General features: G+C 48.1%; 2 protein-coding genes across 3 annotated transcripts in view; both read right to left on the bottom strand.

Annotated features, from left to right (window-relative positions):
- The window catches only part of LOC139383816 (alpha-actinin-1), a 169,896-nt gene extending 156,863 nt beyond the window's left edge, over window positions 1-13,033 (bottom strand). The window contains exon 1 of one of the 2 annotated variants that reach the window (XM_071128386.1): window positions 12,618-13,033. In XM_071128386.1, the coding sequence (XP_070984487.1) occupies window positions 12,618-12,734 (117 nt within the window). In that variant the 5' untranslated portion in view covers window positions 12,735-13,033. The remainder of the gene's footprint in view (window positions 1-12,617) is intronic. The other variant, XM_071128387.1, reaches the window with a different exon arrangement.
- An 8,600-nt stretch (window positions 13,034-21,633) lies between these two features.
- The window catches only part of LOC139383647 (phosphofurin acidic cluster sorting protein 2-like), a 97,783-nt gene continuing 93,445 nt past the window's right edge, over window positions 21,634-25,971 (bottom strand). Inside the window, exon 9 of the mRNA XM_071128185.1 lies at window positions 21,634-21,672. Within this exon, the coding sequence (XP_070984286.1) occupies window positions 21,634-21,672 (39 nt within the window). The remainder of the gene's footprint in view (window positions 21,673-25,971) is intronic.

Below are 25,971 nucleotides of genomic sequence, written 5' to 3'. Positions count from 1 at the left end.
CCCTACACAGAGAGGACACAGTGGCAGAATACCTGACCACTGTGACTGACCGAAACTTAAGGAAAGCTTTGACTATGTACAGACTCAGTGAGCATAGCCTTGCTATTGAGAAAGGCCGCCGTAGACAGACCTGGCTCTCAAGAGAAGACAGGCTATGTGCTCACTGCCCACAACATGAGGTGGAAACTGAGCTGCACTTCCTAACCTCCTGCCCAATGTATGACCATATTAGAGAGACATATTTCCCTCAGATTACACAGATCCACAAAGAATTCGAAAACAAATCCGATTTTGATAAACTCCCATATCTACTGGGTGAAATACCACAGTGTGACATCACAGCAGCAAGATTTGTGACCTGTTGCCACAAGAAAAGGACAACCAGTGAAGAACAAACACCATTGTAAATACAACCCATATTTATTTTATCTTGTGTCCTTTAACCATTTGTACATTGTTACAACACTGTATATATATATATATATAATATGACATTTGTAATGTCTTTATTGTTTTGAAACTTCTGTATGTGTAATGTTTACTGTTCATTTTACTTTTGTATAATATCTACCTCACTTGCTTTGGTAATGTTAACACATGTTTCCCATGTCAATAAAGCCCCTTGAATTGAATTGAGACAGAGATATAATCATATATTAATGATCTATTACATTATGGAAGTGAACCTAATCTCAGACTTATGTCCAGTCTCCTATTGGTATTTGAGGAGTTCCAACAGTGAATCTACATACCTGGCCCTGATTCACTAAGACACACCTGGCCCTGATTCACTAAGACACACCTGGCCCTGATTCACTAAGACACACCTGGCCCTGATTCACTAAGACAGACCTGGCCCTGATTCACTAAGACAGACCTGGCCCTGATTCACTAAGACACACCTGGCCCTGATTCACTAAGACACACCTGGCCCTGATTCACTAAGACAGACCTGGCCCTGATTCACTAAGACAGACCTGGCCCTGATTCACTAAGACACACCTGGCCCTGATTCACTAAGACACACCTGGCCCTGATTCACTAAGACACACCTGGCCCTGATTCACTAAGACACACCTGGCCCTGATTCACTAAGACACACCTGGCCCTGATTCACTAAGACACACCTGGCCCTGATTCACTAAGACACACCTGGCCCTGATTCACTAAGACACACCTGGCCCTGATTCACTAAGACACACCTGGCCCTGATTCACTAAGACACACCTGGCCCTGTTTCACTACCTGGCCCTGATTCACTAAGACACACCTGGCCCTGATTCACTAAGACACACCTGGCCCTGATGCACTAAGACACACCTGGCCCTGTTTCACTACCTGGCCCTGATTCACTAAGACACACCTGGCCCTGTTTCACTACCTGGCCCTGTTCCACTAAGACATACCTGGCCCTGTTTCACTAAGACACACCTGGCCCTGTTTCACTACCTGGCCCTGATTCACTAAGACACACCAGGCCCTGTTTCACTACCTGGCCCTGATTCACTAAGACACACCTGGCCCTGTTTCACTACCTGGCCCTGATTCACTAAGACACACCTGGCCCTGTTTCACTACCTGGCCCTGTTTCACTAAGACACACCTGGCCCTGATTCACTAAGACACACCTGGCCCTGTTTCACTACCTGGCCCTGATTCACTAAGACACACCTGGCCCTGTTTCACCACCTGGCCCTGAATCACTAAGACACACCTGGCCCTGTTTCACTACCTGGCCCTGTTTCACTAAGACATACCTGGCCCTGTTTCACTAAGACACACCTGGCCCTGTTTCACTACCTGGCCCTGTTTCACTAAGACACACCTGGCCCTGATTCACTAAGACACACCTGGCCCTGTTTCACTAACTGGCCCTGTTTCACTAAGACATACCTGGCCCTGATTCACTAAGACACACCTGGCCCTGATTCACTAAGACACACCTGGCCCTGATTCACTAAGACACACCTGGCCCTGATTCACTACATGGCCCTGTTTCACTAAGACACACCTGGCCCTGATTCACTACCTGGCCCTGTTTCACTAAGACACACCTGGCCCTGATTCACTAAGACACACCTGGCCCTGATTCACTAAGACACACCTGGCCCTGATTCACTAAGACACACCTGGCCCTGATTTACTAAGACACACCTGGCCCTGATTCACTACACTAAGACATACCTGGCCCTGTTTCACTAAGACATACCTGGCCCTGTTTCACTAAGACATACCTGGCCCTGTTTCACTAAGACACACCTGGCCCTGTTTCACTAAGACACACCTGGCCCTGATTCACTACACTAATACACACCTGGCCCTGAATCACTACACTAAGACACACCTGGCCCTGATTCACTAAGACACACCTGGCCCTGATTCACTAAGACACACCTGGCCCTGATTCACTAAGACACACCTGGCCATGATTCACTACACTAAGACACACCTGACCCTGATTCACTACACTAAGACACACCTGGCCCTGATTCACTACACTAAGACACACCTGGCCCTGATTCACTACACTAAGACATACCTGGCCCTGTTTCACTAAGACACACCTGGCCCTGATTCACTAAGACACACCTGGCCCTGTTTCACTAAGACACACCTGGCCCTGTTTCACTAAGACACACCTGGCCCTGTTTCACTAAGACACACCTGGCCCTGATTCACTACCTGGCCCTGATTCACTAAGACACACCTGGCCCTGATTCACTAAGACACACCTGGCCCTGATTCACTACAATAAGACACACCTGGCCCTGATTCACTACACTAAGACACACCTGGCCCTGATTCACTAAGAGACACCTGGCCCTGTTTCACTACCTGGCCCTGATTCACTACACTAAGACACACCTGGCCCTGATTCACTACACTAAGACACACCTGGCCCTGTTTCACTAAGACACACCTGGCCCTGTTTCACTAAGACACACCTGGCCCTGTTTCACTAAGACACACCTGGCCCTGATTCACTAAGACACACCTGGCCCTGATTCACTAAGACACACCTGGCCCTGATTCACTACACTAAGACACACCTGGCCCTGATTCACTACACTAAGACACACCTGGCCCTGATTCACTACACTAAGACACACCTGGCCCTGATTCACTACACTAAGACACACCTGGCCCTGATTCACTACACTAAGACACACCTGGCCCTGATTCACTACACTAAGACACACCTGGCCCTGATTCACTAAGACACACCTGGCCCTGTTTCACTAAGACACACCTGGCCCTGTTTCACTAAGACACACCTGGCCCTGTTTCACTAAGACACACCTGGCCCTGATTCACTACACTAAGACACACCTGGCCCTGATTCACTACACTAAGACATACCTGGCCCTGTTTCACTAAGACACTACCTGGCCCTGTTTCACTAAGACACACCTGGCCCTGTTTCACTACAATAAGACACACCTGGCCCTGTTTCACTAAGACACACCTGGCTCTGTTTCACTAAGACACACCTGGCCCTGTTTCACTAAGACACACCTGGCCCTGTTTCACTAAGACACACCTGACCCTGATTCACTAAGACACACCTGGCCCTGTTTCACTAAGACACACCTGGCCCTGTTTCACTACAATAAGACACACCTGGCCCTGATTCACTACACTAAGACACACCTGGCCCTGATTCACTACACTAAGACACACCTGGCCCTGATTCACTAAGACACACCTGGCCCTGATTCACTAAGACACACCTGGCCCTGCTTCACTACACTAAGACACACCTGGCCCTGATTCACTACACTAAGACACACCTGGCCCTGATTCACTACACTAAGACACACCTGGCCCTGATTCACTACACTAAGACACACCTGGCCCTGATTCACTAAGACACACCTGGCCCTGTTTCACTAAGACACACCTGGCCCTGATTCACCAAGACACACCTGGCCCTGATTCACTAAGACACACGTGGCCCTGATTCACTACACTAAGACACACCTGGCCCTGATTCACTACACTAAGACACACCTGGCCCTGATTCACTAAGACACACCTGGCCCTGATTCACTAAGACACACCTGGCCCTGCTTCACTACACTAAGACACACCTGGCCCTGATTCACTACACTAAGACACACCTGGCCCTGATTCACTACACTAAGACACACCTGGCCCTGATTCACTACACTAAGACACACCTGGCCCTGATTCACTACACTAAGACACACCTGGCCCTGATTCACTAAGACACACCTGGCCCTGATTCACTAAGACACACCTGGCCCTGATTCACTAAGACACACGTGGCCCTGATTCACTACACTAAGACACACCTGGCCCTGATTCACTACACTAAGACATACCTGGCCCTGTTTCACTAAGACACACCTGGCCCTGTTTCACTACAATAAGACACGCCTGGCCCTGTTTCACTAAGACACACCTGGCCCTGTTTCACTAAGACACACCTGGCCCTGATTCACTACACTAAGACACACCTGGCCCTGATTCACTACACTAAGACATACCTGGCCCTGTTTCACTAAGACACACCTGGCCCTGTTTCACTAAGACACACCTTGCCCTGTTTCACTACAATAAGACATACCTGGCCCCGTTTCACTAAGACACACCTGGCCCTGATTCACTACACTAAGACATACCTGGCCCTGTTTCACTAAGACACACCTGGCCCTGATTCACTAAGACACACCTGGCCCTGATTCACTACCTGGCCCTGATTCACTAAGACACACCTGGCCCTGTTTCACTACAATAAGACATACCTGGCCCCGTTTCACTAAGACACACCTGGCCCTGTTTCACTAAAACACACCTGGCCCTGATTCACTACAATAAGACACACCTGGCCCTGTTTCACTAAGACACACCTGGCCCTGTTTCACTAAGACACACCTGGGCCTGATTCACTACACTAAGACACACCTGGGCCTGATTCACTACACTAAGACACACCTGGCCCTGATTCACTACACTAAGACACACCTGGCCCTGATTCACTACACTAAGACACACCTGGCCCTGATTCACTACACTAAGACACACCTGGCCCTGATTCACTAAGACACACCTGGCCCTGTTTCACTAAGACACACCTGGCCCTGATTCACCAAGACACACCTGGCCCTGATTCACTAAGACACACGTGGCCCTGATTCACTACACTAAGACACACCTGGCCCTGATTCACTACACTAAGACACACCTGGCCCTGATTCACTAAGACACACCTGGCCCTGATTCACTAAGACACACCTGGCCCTGCTTCACTACACTAAGACACACCTGGCCCTGATTCACTACACTAAGACACACCTGGCCCTGATTCACTACACTAAGACACACCTGGCCCTGATTCACTACACTAAGACACACCTGGCCCTGATTCACTACACTAAGACACACCTGGCCCTGATTCACTAAGACACACCTGGCCCTGATTCACTAAGACACACCTGGCCCTGATTCACTAAGACACACGTGGCCCTGATTCACTACACTAAGACACACCTGGCCCTGATTCACTACACTAAGACATACCTGGCCCTGTTTCACTAAGACACACCTGGCCCTGTTTCACTACAATAAGACACGCCTGGCCCTGTTTCACTAAGACACACCTGGCCCTGTTTCACTAAGACACACCTGGCCCTGATTCACTACACTAAGACACACCTGGCCCTGATTCACTACACTAAGACATACCTGGCCCTGTTTCACTAAGACACACCTGGCCCTGTTTCACTAAGACACACCTTGCCCTGTTTCACTACAATAAGACATACCTGGCCCCGTTTCACTAAGACACACCTGGCCCTGATTCACTACACTAAGACATACCTGGCCCTGTTTCACTAAGACACACCTGGCCCTGATTCACTAAGACACACCTGGCCCTGATTCACTACCTGGCCCTGATTCACTAAGACACACCTGGCCCTGTTTCACTACAATAAGACATACCTGGCCCCGTTTCACTAAGACACACCTGGCCCTGTTTCACTAAAACACACCTGGCCCTGATTCACTACAATAAGACACACCTGGCCCTGTTTCACTAAGACACACCTGGCCCTGTTTCACTAAGACACACCTGGGCCTGATTCACTACACTAAGACACACCTGGCCCTGATTCACTAAGACACACCTGGCCCTGTTTCACTAAGACACACCTGGCCCTGTTTCACTAAGACACACCTGGCCCTGTTTCACTAAGACACACCTGGCCCTGATTCACTAAGACACACCTGGCCCTGATTCACTAAGACACACCTGGCCCTGATTCACTAAGACACACCTGGCCCTGATTCACTACACTAAGACACACCTGGCCCTGATTCACTACACTAAGACACACCTGGCCCTGATTCACTACACTAAGACACACCTGGCCCTGATTCACTACACTAAGACACACCTGGCCCTGATTCACTACACTAAGACACACCTGGCCCTGATTCACTACACTAAGACACACCTGGCCCTGATTCACTACACTAAGACACACCTAGCCCTGATTCACTAAGACACACCTGGCCCTGATTCACTACACTAAGACACACCTGGCCCTGATTCACTACACTAAGACACACCTGGCCCTGATTCACTACACTAAGACACACCTGGCCCTGATTCACTACACTAAGACACACCTGGCCCTGATTCACTACACTAAGACACACCTAGCCCTGATTCACTAAGACACACCTGGCCCTGATTCACTACAATAAGACATACCTGGCCCTGTTTCACTAAGACACACCTGGCCCTGATTCACTACACTAAGACACACCTGGCCCTGATTCACTACACTAAGACATACCTGGCCCTGTTTCACTACACTAAGACATACCTGGCCCTGATTCACTACACTAAGACACACCTGGCCCTGATTCACTACACTAAGACACACCTGGCCCTGATTCACTACACTAAGACACACCTGGCCCTGATTCACTATACTAAGACACACCTGGCCCTGATTCACTACACTAAGACACACCTGGCCCTGATTCACTAAGACACACCTGGCCCTGTCTGTATACAGATTCATTCAGATTCCACTGAGAAGGAGAGACAGTCTGTATACCTATGTAGTGGTGGAGGGGAGAGTCGTTCAGATTCCACTGAGAAGGAGAGACAGTCTGTATACCTATGTAGTGGTGGAGGGGAGAGTCATTCAGATTCCACTGAGAAGGAGAGACAGTCTGTATACCTGACAGTCAAGTTGAGACATGCTGGGGACATTTCCTAACCACATCATATCCCTCAGAAAAGCAACATCAAATGGGAAGTGTGTCCCAAATGGCATGCTATTCACCCTATTCCCTACATAGTGCACTACTTTTGACCAGAGCCGGAGTCCTATGTTGGGATGCATGTCCCATTGATCTACTAGGGGGGCACTGAAGGAAAAAGGTCACTAAACTCTTATAATGAATATCAACAAGGGTCATTCACTGGGTTTATCTGTGGTGAGGCTAGAAGGGTGTCCCTCCCCCCTTGCTCCCTCCCTCCCCTCCTTCCTTCCTCCCTGTCAGCGTGCTCCCTCCCTCCCTCTCCTCCCTCTCCTCCCTGTCAGCGTGCTCCCTCCCCTCCTTCCTCCCTGTCAGCGTGCTCCCTCCCTCCCTCTCCTCCTTGTCAGCGTGCTCCCTCCCTCCCCTCCTTCCTCCCTGTCAGCGTGCTCCCTCCCCCCCTCCCTCCTCCCTGTCAGCGTGCTCCCTCCCTCCCTCCCCTCCTTCCTCCCTGTCAGAGTCCTCCCTCCCTCCCCTCCCTGTCAGAGTGCTCCCTCCCTCTCCTCCTTCCTCCCTGTCAGCGTGCTCCCTCCCTCCCCTCCCTGTCAGAGTGCTCCCTTCCTCTCCTCCTTCCTCCCTGTCAGCGTGCTCCCTCCCTCCCCTCCCTGTCAGCGAGCTCCCTCCCTCCCCTACCTGTCAGAGTGCTCCCTCCCTCTCCTCCTTCCTCCCTGTCAGCGTGCTCCCTCCCTCCCCTCCTTCCTCCCTGTCAGCGTGCTCCCTCCCTTCCCTCCTTGTCAGCGTGCTCCCTCCCTCCCTCCCCTCCCTGTCAGAGTGCTCCCTCCCTCCCCTCCTTCCTCCCTGTCAGCGTGCTCCCTCCCTCCCTCTCCTCCCTGTCAGCGTGCTCCCTCCCTCCCCTCCCTGTCAGAGTGCTCCCTCCCTCTCCTCCTTCCTCCCTGTCAGCGTGCTCCCTCCCTCCACACCTTCCTCCCTGTCAGCATGCTCCCTCCCTCCCCTCCTTCCTCCCTGTCAGCGTGCTCCCTCCCTCCCCTCCCTGTCAGTGCACCCTCCCTCCCCTCCCTGTCAGTGCTCCCTCCCTCTCCTCCCTGTCAGAGTGCTCCCTCCCTCTCCTCCTTCCTCCCTGTCAGCGTGCTCCCTCCCTCCCTCCCTCTCCTCCCTGTCAGCATGCTCCCTCCCTCCCCTCCCTGTCAGCCTGCTCCCTCTCCTCCCTCCCTCCCTCTCCTCCCTGTCAGCGTGCTCCCTCCCTCTCCTCCCTCCCCTCCTTCCTCCCTGTCAGCGTGCTCCCTCCCTCCCCTCCTTCCTCCCTGTCAGCGAGCTCCCTCCCTCCCCTCCTTCCTCCCTGTCAGCGAGCTCCCTCCCTCCCCTCCTTCCTCCCTGTCAGCGTGCTCCCTCCCTCCCCTCCCTGTCAGAGTGCTCCCTCCCTCTCCTCCTTGTCAGAGTGCTCCCTCCCTCCCCTCCCTGTCAGCGTGCTCCCTCCCTCTCCTCCCTCCCCTCCTTCCTCCCTGTCAGCGTGCTCCCTCCCTCCCCTCCTTCCTCCCTGTCAGCGTGCTCCCTCCCTCCTCTCCCTGTCAGTGCTCCCTCCCTGTCAGTGATCCCTCCCTCTCCTCCCTGTCAGCATGCTCCCTCCCTCCCTCCCTCTCCTCCCTGTCAGCATGCTCCCTTCCTCCCCTCATTGTCAGCGTGCTCCCTCTCCTCCCTCCCTCCCTCTCCTCCCTGTCAGCGTGCTCCCTCCCTCCCCTCCCTGTCAGCGTGCTCCCTCCCTCCTCTCCCTGTCAGAGTGCTCCCTCCCTCTCCTCCCTCCCCTCCTTCCTCCCTGTCAGCGTGCTCCCTCCCCTCCTTCCTCCCTGTCAGCGTGCTCCCTCCCTCCCCTCCCTGTCAGAGTGCTCCCTCCCTCTCCTCCTTGTCAGCGTGCTCCCTCCCTCCCCTCCCTGTCAGAGTGCTCCCTCCCTCTCCTCCCTCCCCTCCTTCCTCCCTGTCAGAGTGCTCCCTCCCTCTCCTCCTTCCTCCCTGTCAGCGTGCTCCCTCCCTCCCTCTCCTCCCTGTCAGCGTGCTCCCTCCCTCCCTGTCAGCCTGCTCCCTCTCCTCCCTCCCTCTCCTCCCTGTCAGCGTGCTCCCTCCCTGTCCTCCCTGTCAGCGTGCTCCCTCCCTCCCTGTCAGTGTGCTCCCTCCCTCCCCTCCTTCCTCCCTGTCAGCGTGCTCCCTCCCTCCCTCTCCTCCCTGTCAGCGTGCTCCCTCCCTCCCTCCCTGTCAGTGTGCTCCCTCCCTCCCCTCCTTCCTCCCTGTCAGCGTGCTCCCTCCCTCCCCTCCCTGTCAGCGTGCTCCCTCCCTCTCAGAGTGCTCCCTCCCTCTCCTCCTTCCTCCCTGTCAGCGTGCTCCCTCCCTCCCTCCCCTCCCTGTCAGCCTGCTCCCTCCCCTCCCTCCCTGTCAGCCTGCTCCCTCTCCTCCCTCCCTCTCCTCCCTGTCAGCGTGCTCCCTCCCTCTCCTCCCTGTCAGCGTGCTCCCTCCCTCCCTGTCAGCGTGCTCCCTCCCTCCCTGTCAGCGTGCTCCCTCCCTCCCTGTCAGCGTGCTCCCTCCCTCCCTGTCAGCGTGCTCCCTCCCTCCCCTCCCTGTCAGCGTGCTCCCTCCCTCCCCTCCCTGTCAGCGTGCTCCCTCCCTCTCCTCCCTGTCAGCGTGCTCCCTCCCTCTCCTCCCTGTCAGCGTGCTCCCTCCCTCCCCTCCCTGTCAGCGTGCTCCCTCCCTCCCTCCCCTCCCTGTCAGCGTGCTCCCTCCCTCCCCTCCCTGTCAGCGTGCTCCCTCCCTCCCTCCCTCCCTGTCAGCGTGCTCCCTCCCTCCCCTCCCTGTCAGCGTGCTCCCTCCCTCCCCTCCCTGTCAGCGTGCTCCCTCCCTCCCCTCCCTGTCAGCGTGCTCCCTCCCTCCCTCCCTGTCAGCGTGCTCCCATCCCATAATATTTTTTTTTGTCTAGTCAGAGCTCCATTCAATAAACACACTTCTGTCTCTTTGTGTCCTCACATTCAGAAACACATAGAATTATGAATCCTGTTATGTGTGACCGCCCACACAGCAGTCACTGAGGAGGGCTGAGGCACGAGTGGGTCCCCCCCCCCCCCACCCCCCAAAAAATAAAGTCTGTCGAAGTATAATTACTCCACACCTGGGAAATCTCACAGGGTACCTTTGTTTCATTGTTTATATATTTGTGGGCGGGTCCAGGCCTACTGTTTCTCTGTCTGCACAGCTTACCTTACAGAGTCGGGCTATAATACATACAATTAAATGGGTATAATTCATCGCATTACTGCAATGCCTTGTTTTGTCTAGCTTATACTACCACCTCTACTGAACGTATCTGCTGTCTATCTTGGCATAAACTATGAACATCGCTCAGTCTTTTGAAAGTCTTGGTCTACAGTGGCCCTTTCCTTGCATGAAAAATTAAGTCTAAACAAAACTGTCATTTGATTCAAAAGAGAGACTATAAAGCACTGCCAGTGGATTCTCAGTCATTCCATGGTATTACTACGGTAGCTACTCAAACTCAGCGTGCTCCCTCCCTCGCTCCCTCCCTCCCTCCCTCTCCCCCCTGCTCCCTCCCCCCTGCTTCCTCCCTCTCCCCCCTGCTCCCTCTCCCCTCTGCTCCCTCCCTCTCGCCCCCTGCTCCCTCCCTCTCGCCTCCTGCTCCCTCCCTCTCGCCTCCTGCTCCCTCCCTCTCCCCCCTGCTCCCTCCCCCCTGCTTCCTCCCTCTCCCCCCTGCTCCCTCTCTCTCTCCCACCCTCTCCCTCCCCCTTACTCCCTCCCTCCCTCTCCCCCTTTCTCCCTCACTCCCTCCCTCCCTCCCTCCCTCCCTCTCCCTCTTGCTCCCTCGCTCCCTCCCTCCCTCCCTCCCTCTCACTTGCTCCCTCCCTATGACTACTGTAGCTACTCAAACTGCCGTAGTGAGAGCCTCCAGATGATGTCTCAGGACAGGCAGGCTCGTGCTAGTTGTTGGCTCCCTGCATCTGTAATTATTTACGTGTAACCCCTGACCTCGCATACCTAGCCGCCCCGGTGCTTCTCTCACCGACACCAGTAGCCGTCTGGCGATGACAACATAATTCAGGAAACTGGAAGCCAAAGCTTTCGAAGCAGAAAAAAAAAGGAAAACTTTTTCCAACTGCTGCTGCAAAGAGAAGGAGGACGATTATGACCATTTTAGGGCACGCTCGCTCCGATCCAAGCCCAACCCTTCTAACCACAATGCTTACTCAGATTCCACTGCGTTTTCTTCCCTGTTTTCTCAAAGCAAAAAAGGAAAGTGTGAGAGAGCGAGAGACAGAGAGAGCAAGCACAGACACAAATGTTTTCAGCCACTCTCTAAATACTTTCATTTGAATGATTCCATTGGAACTCAGTGTAGTGTACACTGTCCATACTTACTAGTTCTGAACCACACACACACACAGAATATTCTAATACTGTTGACATCACTGGAACTGAGGTAGATAGGGACACTTACAATAGGAGGAGATGAGAACTGAGGTAGATAGGGACACTTACAATAGGAGGAGAGGAGAACTGAGGTAGATAGGGACACTTACAATAGGAGGACAGGAGAACTGAGGTAGATAGGGACACCTACAATAGGAGGAGAGGAAAGAAGGGGAGAGGGGAGCGGAGGGAGGAAGGAAGGAAAGGGAGGAGGGAAGGAGGGTAGAGGAGTTGGGAAGAGGAGATGAGGAAAGGGGAGAGGAGAGGACAGAAGAGGACATGAGGAGGAAAGGAGATGAGGAAAGGGGAGAGGAGAGAAGGGAAGTGTAGGGGAGAGAAGGGGAGATTAGGAAAGGGGAGAGGAGAGGAGGGAAGGGGAGAGGATGAGGAAAGGGAAGAGGGGAGGAGGAAAGGGAAAAGGGGAGGAGGGAAGAGGAGATGAGGAGGAAAGCGGAGAGGAGATATGATACAGCAGTAGGAACACATGTCTGACATCTGTTGCTCTGCGATGTTGCTTCAACTACATCCGGTCGGCTGCTTTTACACATTAGGATAGAACTAGCCGAAATCCTTAATGTGATGTTTAGGCTAGTCAACGCATTAGGCTACTCAAAAGTTTTGGTGAATTTGCAATATGACAGTTGACACATCGGTTAGCCTATCTAAATGTAGTGTAAAAATAGTTACAAAAACACCCCCCGGTGTCAATAATACACAAAAGCGTATTTGTTAATCTTCCCAGTTCCCAAGAGCAGTATCAATTTCAAAATAGCCTACAGGTTTCCTGCTGCGCGCTCATATGTCCCTCGCCCCTCTCATCTCACTGCTGCACCACACCGGGAAAGAGGAAGCTAGATCACTATATATATATAAATAACACGGTAAACTGTATTCACCTTCCTCTGCTGCTTCTCCCACGCCGGGTCCAACAGCATATCCCGGTCCCAGTCATCTTCCTGAGGCATATAATTGTTTTCATCTCCATCATAGGGATCCATGTCGAAAGTAGGCATGAATGATACTTCTTCACGCTCCTGTATTCCCCGGGACTCACGCGGGGGTGGACCGGAGGGGATGTTGCAACCGCACTCGATCAAGACGGTGTGAATTAAATTAACGGTCGCCCGGATTCACTGTATCTCTTTCGCTGACTCTCTTTTCCCTTCCCCTCTCTCTCGCTCGCTCTCTACTAAATCACACAAACCCCTCGCCTTTCTTTTTCTATCAATTTGTTTCAACCTCCGAGCTACAGCGCTATTCTAAGTAGGCAGATCCTTGAGCGATGCTGCCGACAGAAGCAAAATGTTGCTGTGAAGAAAAAATTAACTTCAATGGCAAAAATATACAACTTGATTGGGTACAAGGGAGTTATAAGGCCCGCCCACTATCGACCAGGCACACATAATTGGCTGTAGCAGCTGTCAGTGCAACTACTTATTGTACGCTGATTGTATTAGTATAGGTTGTCTGCTCTGGACATACGGGTACTTTGATTGGATACATTCTAATCTGTCAAAGTGTTTAATTTAGTTTGAAACAATGTAATTTAAAGACCTAAATTACCAATGCGCGCAAACATTAGCGCCTGTATTACGGTAATTTACCATTTCAGTGTAGGCTACGCCAAAAAGCGTACATCCTCCTACCAGTAGAGCCTATAGCTGCAGGTTGTTTTCAGAAGCGGCACTTACCCCCTGGAAGAGGCGACCACAACCCCCATTATCGTCATCTATAGTAAGGATCAATGGATATGAGTCGCGTCTTCTAGGCAACTTGTTGACACACAAATACATCTAACACACGTGGTTCCCATGTATTCGATGGCATTCCATTTGCTCTGTTCCAGTCATTATTATGAGCCGTCCTCCCGTCAGTAGCCTCCACTGACACACGCCATCTAGGTTAACACATGTCCATAAAGCGGCAATGCCCTCCCGGTCATTAATGACTGAGGTTAAAGGCTAGTTACTAATGATTTATTTAACGCTGATGGCTACATAATAACGTTAATGTGCCAGACATGGAGTCTGTAAAAATGATTAATTGTCCATTAATTACAAATCAATGAGCCAACAATTTCACGCGCTTTTACGCAATGGCTCTAAATGGCTGAAACAAATTTCAAGACAATTCCAATGAGTTGTAAAGTTTTTAATTGTGTTAATATTTTACCGGTAGTTATATAGTTACCATGTGTTACATAATTTTGTACTTTTGTTTATTTAATTTTTTTTTCACATATCAACCGAGTTTCCTGCTCGTGACTCTTGAGATCTCGTCATTCATCTCAGCTCAGATTCCATGTTTCTCTTGTCCCCAAGATTACCAAGAAGGTTGGCTGAGCTGGGCTGTGCGAGGTGATGCGCCACCGGACGGCTTCAACCCTGTCATGTAAACACACAGAGCCGTGCTGCCGTGGCCACGGTCTCTACCTTGTAAGGTAAAACCACATACTGGAACTACTCGCTGCATGAAGGCCTCGCTCCTAAACTGAATAGCCTACAAGGGGTAGCCCAGGTCAGTCTTGCGTCGTTCTTAGTGGCTACGTGAAACTGGAGCGCTCTTCCATATATGGACAAACTTCCAAGCGGGTGAATGTTCGGGGAAAGTGACGTCACAGATTAAGCGCAGGCTAAAGACTGGTCTGTGTTTAAAGAGGCAGAGTTCCTTTCACAGCAGGATGAGTGTGTTACCACTGTGCAGACATAGGTGAGGAGAACCGCAACCAAACAGTGAAAGACTGTGTAGCCTACTGTATTAAAACAGGGTTTGGGACAGTGATTGTAATTCAAAAATCTTTTTTTCACAAGTAAGGAGAGGAAGGGTTGCAGAACGACCGTTTTAAGGAGCATTTCTTCTAGGTTCATTATTACGGCAAAGAAACAAAATCAAATCACAGTTTATTCCTCACGTGCTTGGTAATTAATCAACAGGTTGTGGACTAACAGTGAAATGCTTCCTGGCGGGACCTTCCCAACAATACAGAGACACAGAACGAAAAACACGTAATAATAAATACACAATGAGTAATGATAACTAGGTTATGTACACAGAGTACCAGTACTGAGTAATGATAACTAGGCTATATACACAGAGTACCAGTACTGAGTCATTATAACTAGGCTCTATACACAGAGTACCAGTACTGAGTAATGATAACTAGGCTATATACACAGAGTACCAGTACTGAGTCATTATAACTAGGCTCTATACACAGAGTACCAGTACTGAGTAATGATAACTAGGCTATATACACAGGGTACCAGTACTGAGTCATTATAACTAGGCTCTATACACAGAGTACCAGTACTGAGTCATTATAACTAGGCTCTATACACAGAGTACCAGTAATGAGTAATGATAACTAGGTTATATACAAAGGGTACCAGTACTGAGTAATGATAACTAGGCTATATACACAGAGTACCAGTACTGAGTAATGATAACTAGGCTATATACACAGAGTACCAGTACTGAGTAATGATAACTAGGCTATATACACAGGGCACCAGTACTGAGTAATGATAACTAGGCTATATACACAGAGTACCAGTACTGAGTAATGATAACTAGGCTATATACACAGAGTACCAGTACTGAGTAATGATAACTAGGCTATATACACAGAGTACCAGTACTGAGTAATGATAACTAGGCTATATACACAGGGTACTAGTACTGAGTAATGATAACTAGGCTATATACGCAGAGTACCAGTACTGAGTCAATGAGTAATGATAACTAGGCTATATACACAGGGCACCAGTACTGAGTAATGATAACTAGGCTATATACACAGGGCACCAGTACTGAGTAATGATAGCTAGGCTATATACACAGAGTACCAGTACTGAGTAATGATAACTAGGCTATATACACAGAGTACCAGTACTGAGTAATGATAACTAGGCTATATACACAGAGTACCAGTACTGAGTCAATGAGTAATGATAACTAGGTTATATACACAGAGTACCAGTACTGAGTAATGATAACTAGGCTATATACACAGATTACCAGTACTGAGTAATGATAACTAGGCTATATACACAGAGTACCAGTACTGAGTAATGATAACTAGGTTATATACACAGAGTACCAGTACTGAGTAATGATAACTAGGCTATATACACAGAGTACCAGTACTGAGTCAATGAGTACTGATAACTAGGTTATATACACAGAGTACCAGTACTGAGTAATGATAACTAGGCTATATACACAGGGTACCAGTACTGAGTAATGATAACTAGGCTATATACACAGGGTACCAGTACTGAGTAATGATAACTAGACTATATACACAGGGTACTAGTACTGAGTAATGATAACTAGGCTATATACGCAGAGTACCAGTACTGAGTCAATGAGTAATGATAACTAGGCTATATACACAGGGCACCAGTACTGAGTAATGATAACTAGGCTATATACACAGAGTACCAGTACTGAGTCAATGATGCCAAATATTTTCAGCCTCCTGAGGGGGAAGTGGTAGTGTTGTTCCGACTATGTTGGTGTGTGAGGAACATGGCAGCTCCTTAGTGATGTGGACACTGAGGAACTTGAAGCTCTCAACCCGTCAATGTGAATAGGGGGCGTGGCTCGGCCCTCCGTTTCCTGTAGTCCATGATCAGCTCCTAAGGGAGAGGTTGTTGTTGTTGTCCTGGCACCAGGTCTCACACTTCATCCCTATAGGCTGTCTCAGTTGATGAGGTCATTATACGAATCATCTGGGGGGAAGAAGAAAAAAAAATTGCACCTCTTGGGATCCCCAGGACCAAGTTTGGGAAACGCTGCTAAAGGCTGTGTCATCGTCGTCAGTGCTCAGGCCTACCACCGCTGTGTCATCGTCGTCAGTGCTCAGGCCTACCACCGCTGTGTCATCAGCAAATTGAATGATGATGTTTGGAGTCATGCGTGGCTACGCTGTCGTGGTCAAACAGTGAGTACAGGAGGGGACTACGCATGCAACCCTGAGGGGCCCCTGTGTTGAGGGTCAGCGTGGCGGATGTATTGTTGCCTACCCTCACCAACTGGGGACGGCCCATCAGGAAGTTCAGGATCCAGTTGCAGACGGAGTTGTTCAGTCCCAGGGACCTTAGCTTAGCGATGAGCTTTGAGGGCACTATGGTGTTGAACACTGAGCTGTAGTCATGCATTCTCACATAGGTGTTATTTTTGTCCAAATGGGAAAGGGCAGTGTGGAATGCAATAGAGATTGCGTCATCTGTGGATCTGTTGGGGCGGTATGAGAATTGGAGTGGGTCCAGCGTGTCTGGGATGATGGGGTTGATGTGAGCCATGACCAGCCTTTCAAAGCATTTCATGGCTGCAGATGCGAGTGCAAAAGGGCGATTGTCATTTAGATGGGTTACCTTGACGTTCTTGGACACAGGGACTATGGGGGTCTGCTTGAAACATGCAGGTATTACAGACTGGGTCAGGGAGAGAAAGAAAATGTCAGTGAAGACACTTGCCAGCTGGTCAGCTTATGTTCTGAGTATGCGTCCTGGTAATCAATCTGTGAATGTTCACCTGTTCAAAGGTCTTACTCACATTGGCTACGTAAAGCCTGATCACACAGTCGTCCAGAACAGCTGGTGCTCTCATGCATGGTTCAGTGTTGCTTGCCTCGAAGCACGCATAGAAGGCATTTAGCTCGTCTGGTAGGCTCTCATCACTGGGCAGCTCGCGGCTGGGGTTCCCTTTGTAATCCGTGATAGTTTGCAAGCCCTGTCACATCCGCAGAGCGTCCGAGCTGGTGTAGTAGAATTGGATCTTAGTCCTGTATTGACGCTTTGCCTGTTTGATGGTTCGTCGGAGGGGATAGCGAGATTTCTTATAAGCGTCCGGATTAGTGTCCCGCTCCTTAAAGACGGCAGCTCTAGCCTTTAGCTCAGTGCGGATGTTGCCTGTAATCCATGGCTTCTGGTTGGGATACAGTGCTTTCAGCAAGTATTCACACCCCTTGATTTTTTCCACATTTTGTTGTTACAAAGTGGAGTGGGATTAAAATGGATAAAATTCTATTTTTTTGTCAACAATCTACACAAAATACTCTAATGTGGAAGAGAAATTCCCCCAAAAATCATGGAATATAAAGCACAGCTGTGAATCTATCTGGGTAAGTCTAAGAGTTCTGCACACCTGGATTTTACAATATTTGTGAGCAAATACTCACATTATTCTTTCAAATTGGTTGTTGATCATTGATAGACAGCCATTTTCAACTCTTGCTATAGATTTACAAACCAAAATAAGTCAAAACTGTAACTAGGCCACTCAGGAACATTCAATGTCATCTTGGTAAGCAACTCCAGTGAATATTTGGCATTGTTATTTTAGGTTATTGTCCAGCTGAAAGGTGAATTTGTCTTCCTCTGTGTCAAAGCAGACTGAACCAGGTTTTCCTCTAGGATTTTGCCTGTGCTTAGCTCTAGTCTGTTTGTTTTATCCTAAAACCTTGTTCTTGCCGATGACAAGCATACCCATAACATGATGCAGCCACCACCATGTTTGAACATATGAAGAGTGGTACTCAGTGACGTGTTGGATTTGCCCCAAACATAATGCTTTGTATTCAGGACATAAAGTTCATTTTTTTGCCACATTTCTTGCTTTATTGCAAACAGGATGCATGTTTTGGAATATTCTTTATTTTGTACAGGATTCCTTCTTTTCACTCTGTCATTTAGGGTTAGGTTAGTATTGTGGAGTAACTACAACGTTGTTGATCCATCCTCAGTTTCTCCTATCACAGCCATTAAACTCTGTAAACTGTTTTAAAGTCACCATTGACCTCATGGTGAAATCCCTGAGCGGTTTCCTTCCTCTCCGGTAACTCAGTTAGGAAGGACGCCTGTATCTTTGTAGTGACTGAGTGTATTGATAACTTCACCATGCTCAAAGGGATATTCAATGTCTGCTTTTTTTGTTTACCCATCTACCAATAGTTGCCTTTTCTTTGCGAACCATTGGAAAACCTCCCTGGTCTTTGTCGTTAAATCTGTGTTTGAAATTCACTGCTGGACTGAGGGACCTTACAATTATCTGTATGTGCGTGGTACAGAGATGAGATAGTAATTTAAAAAGAATGTTAAACACTATTATAGCACACAGGGTGAGCCCATGCAACTTATGTAACTTGTTAAGCACATTTTTACTCCTGAACTTATTTATGCTTTTCATTTTTGTAAACATTTCTAAAAACCTAAATCCACTTTGGCATTATAGTGTGTCGATCAGTGACACCAAATCTCAATGTAATCCATTTTAAATTCAGGTTGTAACAAAACAACATTTGAAAAAAGTCAAGGGGTGTGAATACTTTCTATAGGCACTGTATGTACGTACGGCCACTGTGGGGACGACTTCGTCGATGCACTTATTAATGAAGTCGGTGACTGATGTGGTAAACTCCTCCTGGTTATCGGATGAATCCCGGAACATATTCCAGTCTGTGCTACCGAAACAGTCCTGTAGCTTAGCAACCGCTTCATCGGGAACACTTCAGTAATGAGCCGGGCCAATAGGATCCCTTCTGGATGAGCGTCTTCCTGTTTGCTTATGGCCTTAATTAAGACCTCACTCAACCAGCCGAATAAGGACAACATCGGTTTGTGGTGGTAAAAATAGACGGCTACGGGGCCTCCCGGGTGGCGCAGTGGTTAAGGGCGCTGTACTGCAGCGCCAGCTGTGCCATCAGAGTCCTGGGTTCGCGCCCAGGCTCTGTCGTAACCGGCCGCGACCGGGAGGTCCGTGGGGCGACGCACAATTGGCCTAGCGTCGCCCGGGTTAGGGAGGGCTTGGTCGGTAGGGGTGTCCTTGTCTCATCGCGCACCAGCGACTCCTGTGGCGGGCTGGGCGCAGTGTACGCTAGCCAAGGTGGCCAGGTGCACGGTGTTTCCTCCGGCGCATTGGTGCGGCTGGCTTCCGGGTTGGATGTGCGCTGTGTTAAAGAAGCAGCGGCTTGGTTGGTTGTGTATCGGAGGACGCATGACTTTCAACCTTCGTCTCTCCCGAGCCCGTACGGGAGTTGTAGCGATGAGACAAGATAGTAGCTACTACAACAATTGGATACTACGAAATTGGGGAGAAAAAAGGGGGGTAAAATTCAAAAAAAAAAAAAAAAAAATAGACGGCTACGAAGAAAAAAAAATACAGATTCAAACTCTCTTGGTAAATAGTATGATCTGCAGCTTATCATGAGATACTCTACCTCAGGTGAACAGAACCTCAAGACGTCCTTTAATATCAGCGAGCACCAGCAGTTGTTAACAGAGACACCCCCACCACTCCCATCTAACCTTACCCGACAATGGAAAAAAAAAACAGCTCGATTCATATCAACCATGTTCTTGTTCAGCCACGTCTCTGAGAAACAAACGATATTATATTTCTTCAGTTGCCGTTGATAGTCTCGAACAAAGCAAAGTCCAGTTTGTTCTCCAGTGATTGTACGTTCGCCAATAGAACGGACGGTAGAGGGGGGGGGGGGGGGGGGGGCGTATTTATTAGACGACGGTTTCGTCAAAGTGCCCACACGTCGGCTTTATAGGGCCTGGTTTGGGGGGGGGGGGGGGGGGGGGGGAGCAGTAGAAATCTTAATTCAAATCAAGGTTAGTGATCATTGTTCTGTTGTCCAGAAGCTCCTTTTCGGTCATAGGAAACGATGGGGGAAACATTATGAACAAAAAAAAAGTTAAGATTATTAAAAATTATTATAATTTTTTTTAATGTGTAGTGTTGACCAGTAAAACAGAAGCTATCCATTGCAGTGCCATTCTTCAATTCATAAGTTACTGTCTAATTATAACTGTATCAAGTTCTTTCTCTGGTCTGGTCATTTCTGTCTTGGAGGACTGATCACATGACATGTCGAGACAACAGGAAATAGTAAGACAAGCAGCTTTGAGTTTCTGAGACGGAGGTCGTGTGAAGACCATGTGTGTGTGTGTGTGAAGACCGTGTGTGTGTGTGTGTGAAGACCGTGTGTGTGTGTAGACTGTGTGTGGTGTGTGTGTGTGTGTGTGTGTGTATGTGTGTGTGTGTCATTGTTTGATCGTTCTCTGGCATCTAACCAAGGTATTCCAACCATGTTGTAGGGAATTCAAATGCAGCCATCCTTCCCTTCAGTTACAGATATCATTCCTTGTATGGGATAACTAGCTGGGAAAACAATGACAATGTTTTTTTTTGTAGAATGGTTGTATAAATAAAGTATCAAGCTTTTAAATTGTGAGCCGAGAGTTAAAGGTCAATTCCTTCTCAAAACAACGAGGGCTGAATGTGTGCAGCCTCAGTGCCCCAATGCATTAAATGTGACTCAAAAACATAATATTTCCCTTTACATACATGAGAATATTTCACAATTCGTTACAAAGAAGATAGTTGTAACAGTAAAAAAAAACAAGATGCTGCTGTTTCCCTTTACATACATGAGAATATTTCACAATTCGTTACAAAGAAGATAGTTGTAACAGTAAAAAAAAAACAAGATGCTGCTGTTTCCCTTTACATACATGAGAATATTTCACAATTCGTTACAAAGAAGATAGTTGTAACAGTAAAAAAAAAACAAGATGCTGCTGTTTCCCTTTACATACATGAGAATATTTCACAATTCGTTACAAAGAGGATAGTTGTAACAGTAAAAAAAAACAAGATGTTGCTGTGTCGTGGGGGGAGGAGTGAAGGATGTCCATCTATTTCCTGTAAAGTTGATCCCAAATGGCTCTCTCTTCCCTATATCGTGTACTACTTTTGACCGAGGCCCATGGGGAATAGGTTGCCATTGTGGACATAGTCACAGTGACAGCTTGCCTGGATGTTCACACTGCTGTGGTCGGCAGCACAATGTTGAGGGAGAGAGACAACCTCCAATAACAATACTGTCTGGTCTGTCGTCTCTCAGATCTCCAACACCATGAGGGTGTAGACATAGAATGACTAGAAGGGCTTGAGGACATAGACATAGAATGACTAGAAGGGCTTGAGGACATAGAATGACTAGAAGGGCTTGAGGGCATAGACATAGAATGACTAGAAGGGCTTGAGGGCATAGACATAGAATGGCTAGAAGGGCTTGAGGACATAGACATAGAATGACTAGAAGATCTTGAGGGCATAGAATGACTAGAAGGGCTTGAGGACATAGAATGACTAGAAGGGATTGAGGGCATAGACATAGAATGACTAGAAGGGCTTGAGGGCATAGACATAGAATGACTAGAAGGGCTTGAGGACATAGACATAGAATGACTAGAAGGGCTTGAGGGCATAGAATGACTAGAAGGGCTTGAGACATAGAATGACTAGAAGGGCTTGAGGACATAGACATAGAATGACTAGAAGGGCTTGATGGCATAGACGTAGAATGACTAGAAGGGCTTGAGGGCATAGATGTAGAATGACTAGAAGGGCTTGAGGGCATAGACATAGAATGACTAGAAGGGATAGTATGTTAGTGTGTGCTCTGGACTTAGCCCCAGGATATCCTCTGGCGATAACCTCGAACAATATGGCCTATTCTCAATTGGATTGGCTCAACTCCTGAGTCCACTCTCGCCTTCCTTTTGAAAAAGGTCATAGATAATTGAGGATAGGCGTCGAGGAAAGGGAACGTCTTCCATTTGCCTACTAATGAATTGATACTCTCCTCGACCACTTATCGGTTTCCGGTCACGGAGGAGAGGAGGACCAAGGGCAGGACCGAGGAGAGGAGGACCGAGGAGGACAGAAGAGAGGAGGACCGAGGAGGAGAGGACAGAAGAGAGGAGGACCGAGGAGAGGAGGACCAAGGAGAGGACAGAAGAGAGGAGGACCGAGGAGAGGAGGACCAAGGGGAGGACCGAGGAGAGGACAGAAGAGAGGAGGACCGAGGAGAACCGAGGAGAGGAGGACAGAAGAGGACCGTAGACAGACTTTTTCCAAAACAAGAATCGGCCATTGACTAGACTAGACTAGACATTGGCCCTGAAGACATCCTACTAGAATCATGGATTCCAAGACAGACAGCTACAGATGATGATATAATTTGCCCCACTAACAATCCTTCCACTGTTAGGAGAATCTGAGCTTGCGTCCCAAACGGTTCCCTTCATTCCCTTTACAGTGCACTGCTTTTAACCACTGTGTAGGGAATAGGGTGCCTAAAAATGACAGTGGGGATGTACATTTATATTTAGAATAAAGTGACAGGAATGTAGACGGTTACCACAGCTGATTTCTGTTTTCATTGAATAATCACTGACACAGGAATGATGATCATAGAAGGAAAAAGGCTAAACCTGTTCTTGAGTTTGGTCCAGTATATACAGTTGAAGTCGGAAGTTTACATACACTGTGAGGTTGGAGTCATTTTTCAACCCCTCCACACATTTCTTGTTAACAAACTATAGTTTTGGCAAGTCGGTTAGGACATCTACTTTGTGCATGACACAAGTACTTTTTCCAACAATTGTTTACAGACAGATTTTTTCACTTATAATTAGCTGTGTCACAATTCCAGTGGGTCAGAAGTTTACATAAAACTAAGTTGACTGTGCCTTTAAACAGCTTGGAAAATTCCAGAAAATGATGTCATGGCTTTAGAAGCTTCTGATAGGCCAATTGACGTCATTTGAGTTAATTGGAGGTGAATCTGTGGATGTATTTCAAGGCCTACCTTCAAACTCAGTGCCTCTTTGCTTGACATCATGGGAAAATCAAAAGAAATCAGCCAAGACCTCAGAAAAGAAATTGTAGACCACAAGTCTGGTTCATCCTTGGGAGCAATTTCCAAACACCTGAAGGTACCACGCTCATCTGTACAAACAATATTACGCAAGTATAAACACCATGGGACCACGCAGCCGTCATACCGCTCAGGAAGGAGACGCGTTCTGTCTCCTAGAGATGAATGTACCTTGGTGCGAAAAGTGCAAATCAATCCCAGAACAACAGCAAAGGACCTTGTGAAGATGCTGGAGGAAACAGGTACAAAAGTATCTATATCCACAGTAAAACGAGTCCTATATCGACATAACCTGAAAGGCCGGTCAGCAAGGAAGAAGCCACTGGTCCAAAACCGACATAACAAAGCCAGACTACGGTTTGCAACTGCACATGGGGACAAAGATCATACTTTTTGGAGAAATGTCCTCTGGTCTGATGAAACAAAAATAGAACCGTTTGGCCATAATGACCATCGTTATGTTTGGAGGAAAAAGGGGGAGGTTTGCAAGCTGACGAACACCATCCCAACCATGAAGCATGGGGGTTTCAGCATCATGTTGTGGGGGTAATTTGCTGCAGGAGGGACTGGTGCACGTCACAAAATAGATGGCATCATGAGGATGGAAAATTATGTGTATATATTGAAGCAACATCTCAAGACATCAGTCAGGAAGTTAAAGCTTGGTCGCAAATGGGTCTTCCAAATGGACAATGACCCCAAGCATACTTCCAAAGTTGAGGCAAAATGGCTTAAGGACAACAAAGTCAAAGTATTGGAGTGGCCATCACAAAGCCCTGACCTCAATCCTATAGAAAATCTGTGGGCAGAACTGAAAAAGCATGTGCGAGCAAGGAGGCCAACCAACCTGACTCAGTCACACCAGCTCTGTCAGGAGGAATGGGCCAAAATTCACCCAACTTATTGTGGGAAGCTTGTGGAAGGCTACCCAAAACGTTTGACTCAATTTAAACAATTTAAAGGCAATGCTACCAAATACTAATTGAGTGTATGTAAATCTCTGACCCACTGGGAATGTGATGAAAGAAATAAAAGCTGAAATAAATAATTCTCTCTACTATTATTCTGACATTTCACATTCTTAAAATAAAGTGGTGATCCTAACTGACCTAAAACAGGGAATTTTTAATAGGATTAAACGTCAGGAATTGTGAAAAAACTGAGTTTAAATGTATTTGGCTAAGGTGTATGTAAACTTCCGACTTCAACTGTTTGTTGAATGATTACATGATGACTCCTTGCTGTCCCCAGTCCACCTGACCGTGCTGCTGCTCCAGTTTCAACTGTTCTGCCTTATTATTATTGGACCATGCTGGTCATTTATGAACATTTGAACATCTTGGCCATGTTCTGTTATAATCTACACCAGGCACAGCCAGAAGAGGACTGGCCACCCCTCATAGCCCAGTTCCTCTCTAGGTTTCTTCCTAGCTTTTGGCCTTTCTAGGGAGTTTTTCCTAGCCACCGTGCTTCTACACCTGCATTGCTTGCTGTTTGGGGTTTTAGGCTGGGGTTTCTGTACAGCACTTTGAGATATCAGCTGATGTACGAAGGGCTATATAAATAAATTAGATTTGTTTTGTGAATGGACAAAGTAATCAACAGCATTCATTCCATATGTGAAGACTGTGCATCATATGTCTCCAGGAGACGCCATCATAATCGCCACGGTAACACATTGAAACCAAAAGAAGCCGATTGTGACGTCGTGTCATGGAGACGTATCATGCGCGGTTTGAGCTTCTCAAGGGAGTCACGTTGCAGGCTAGCTCAGTGCTGCCCCCTCTAACTGCCTCAAGATGAAGACCGATCAAGGTACTGCAGGCTGTCTTCAGCATCTGAATTACTTAAAATAGTTATCCTTGAACTTCTGCGGCGTCAATGAGAGGGGACATTTATATTCCTAGAACGTCTAACCATAGATCGGTCTATAGATTGGTGTGGTCTGTGTTCTGTATTCTCCAGTCTATAGATTGGTTTGGTCTGTATGTTCTGTATTCTCCAGTCTGTGTTCTGTATTCTCCAGACTATAGATTGGTTTGGTCTGTGTTCTCCAGTCTATAGATTGGTTTGGTCTGTATTCTGTATTCTCCAGTCTATAGATTGGTTTGGTCTGTATTCTCCAGTCTATAGATTGGTGTGGTCTGTGTTCTCCAGTCTATAGATTGGTTTGGTCTGTATTCTGTATTCTCCAGTCTATAGATTGGTTTGGTCTGTATTCGTCAGTCTATAGATTGGTTTGGTCTGTATTCGTCAGTCTATAGATTGGTTTGGTCTGTGTTCTGTATTCTCCAGTCTATAGATTGGTTTGGTCTGTATTCTCCAGTCTATAGATTGGTTTGGTCTGTATTCTGTAGTCTATAGATTGGTTTGGTCTGTGTTCTGTATTCTCCAGTCTATAGATTGGTTTGGTCTGTATTCTGTAGTCTATAGATTGGTTTGGTCTGTATTCTGTAGTCTATAGATTGGTTTGGTCTGTGTTCTGTATTCTCCAGTCTGTGTTCTGTGTTCTG

Source organism: Oncorhynchus clarkii, chromosome 25 (assembly GCF_045791955.1).
Source record: "Oncorhynchus clarkii lewisi isolate Uvic-CL-2024 chromosome 25, UVic_Ocla_1.0, whole genome shotgun sequence".
NCBI lineage: Eukaryota > Metazoa > Chordata > Actinopteri > Salmoniformes > Salmonidae > Oncorhynchus > Oncorhynchus clarkii.
This window is presented reverse-complemented; position numbering and strand designations above follow the sequence as displayed.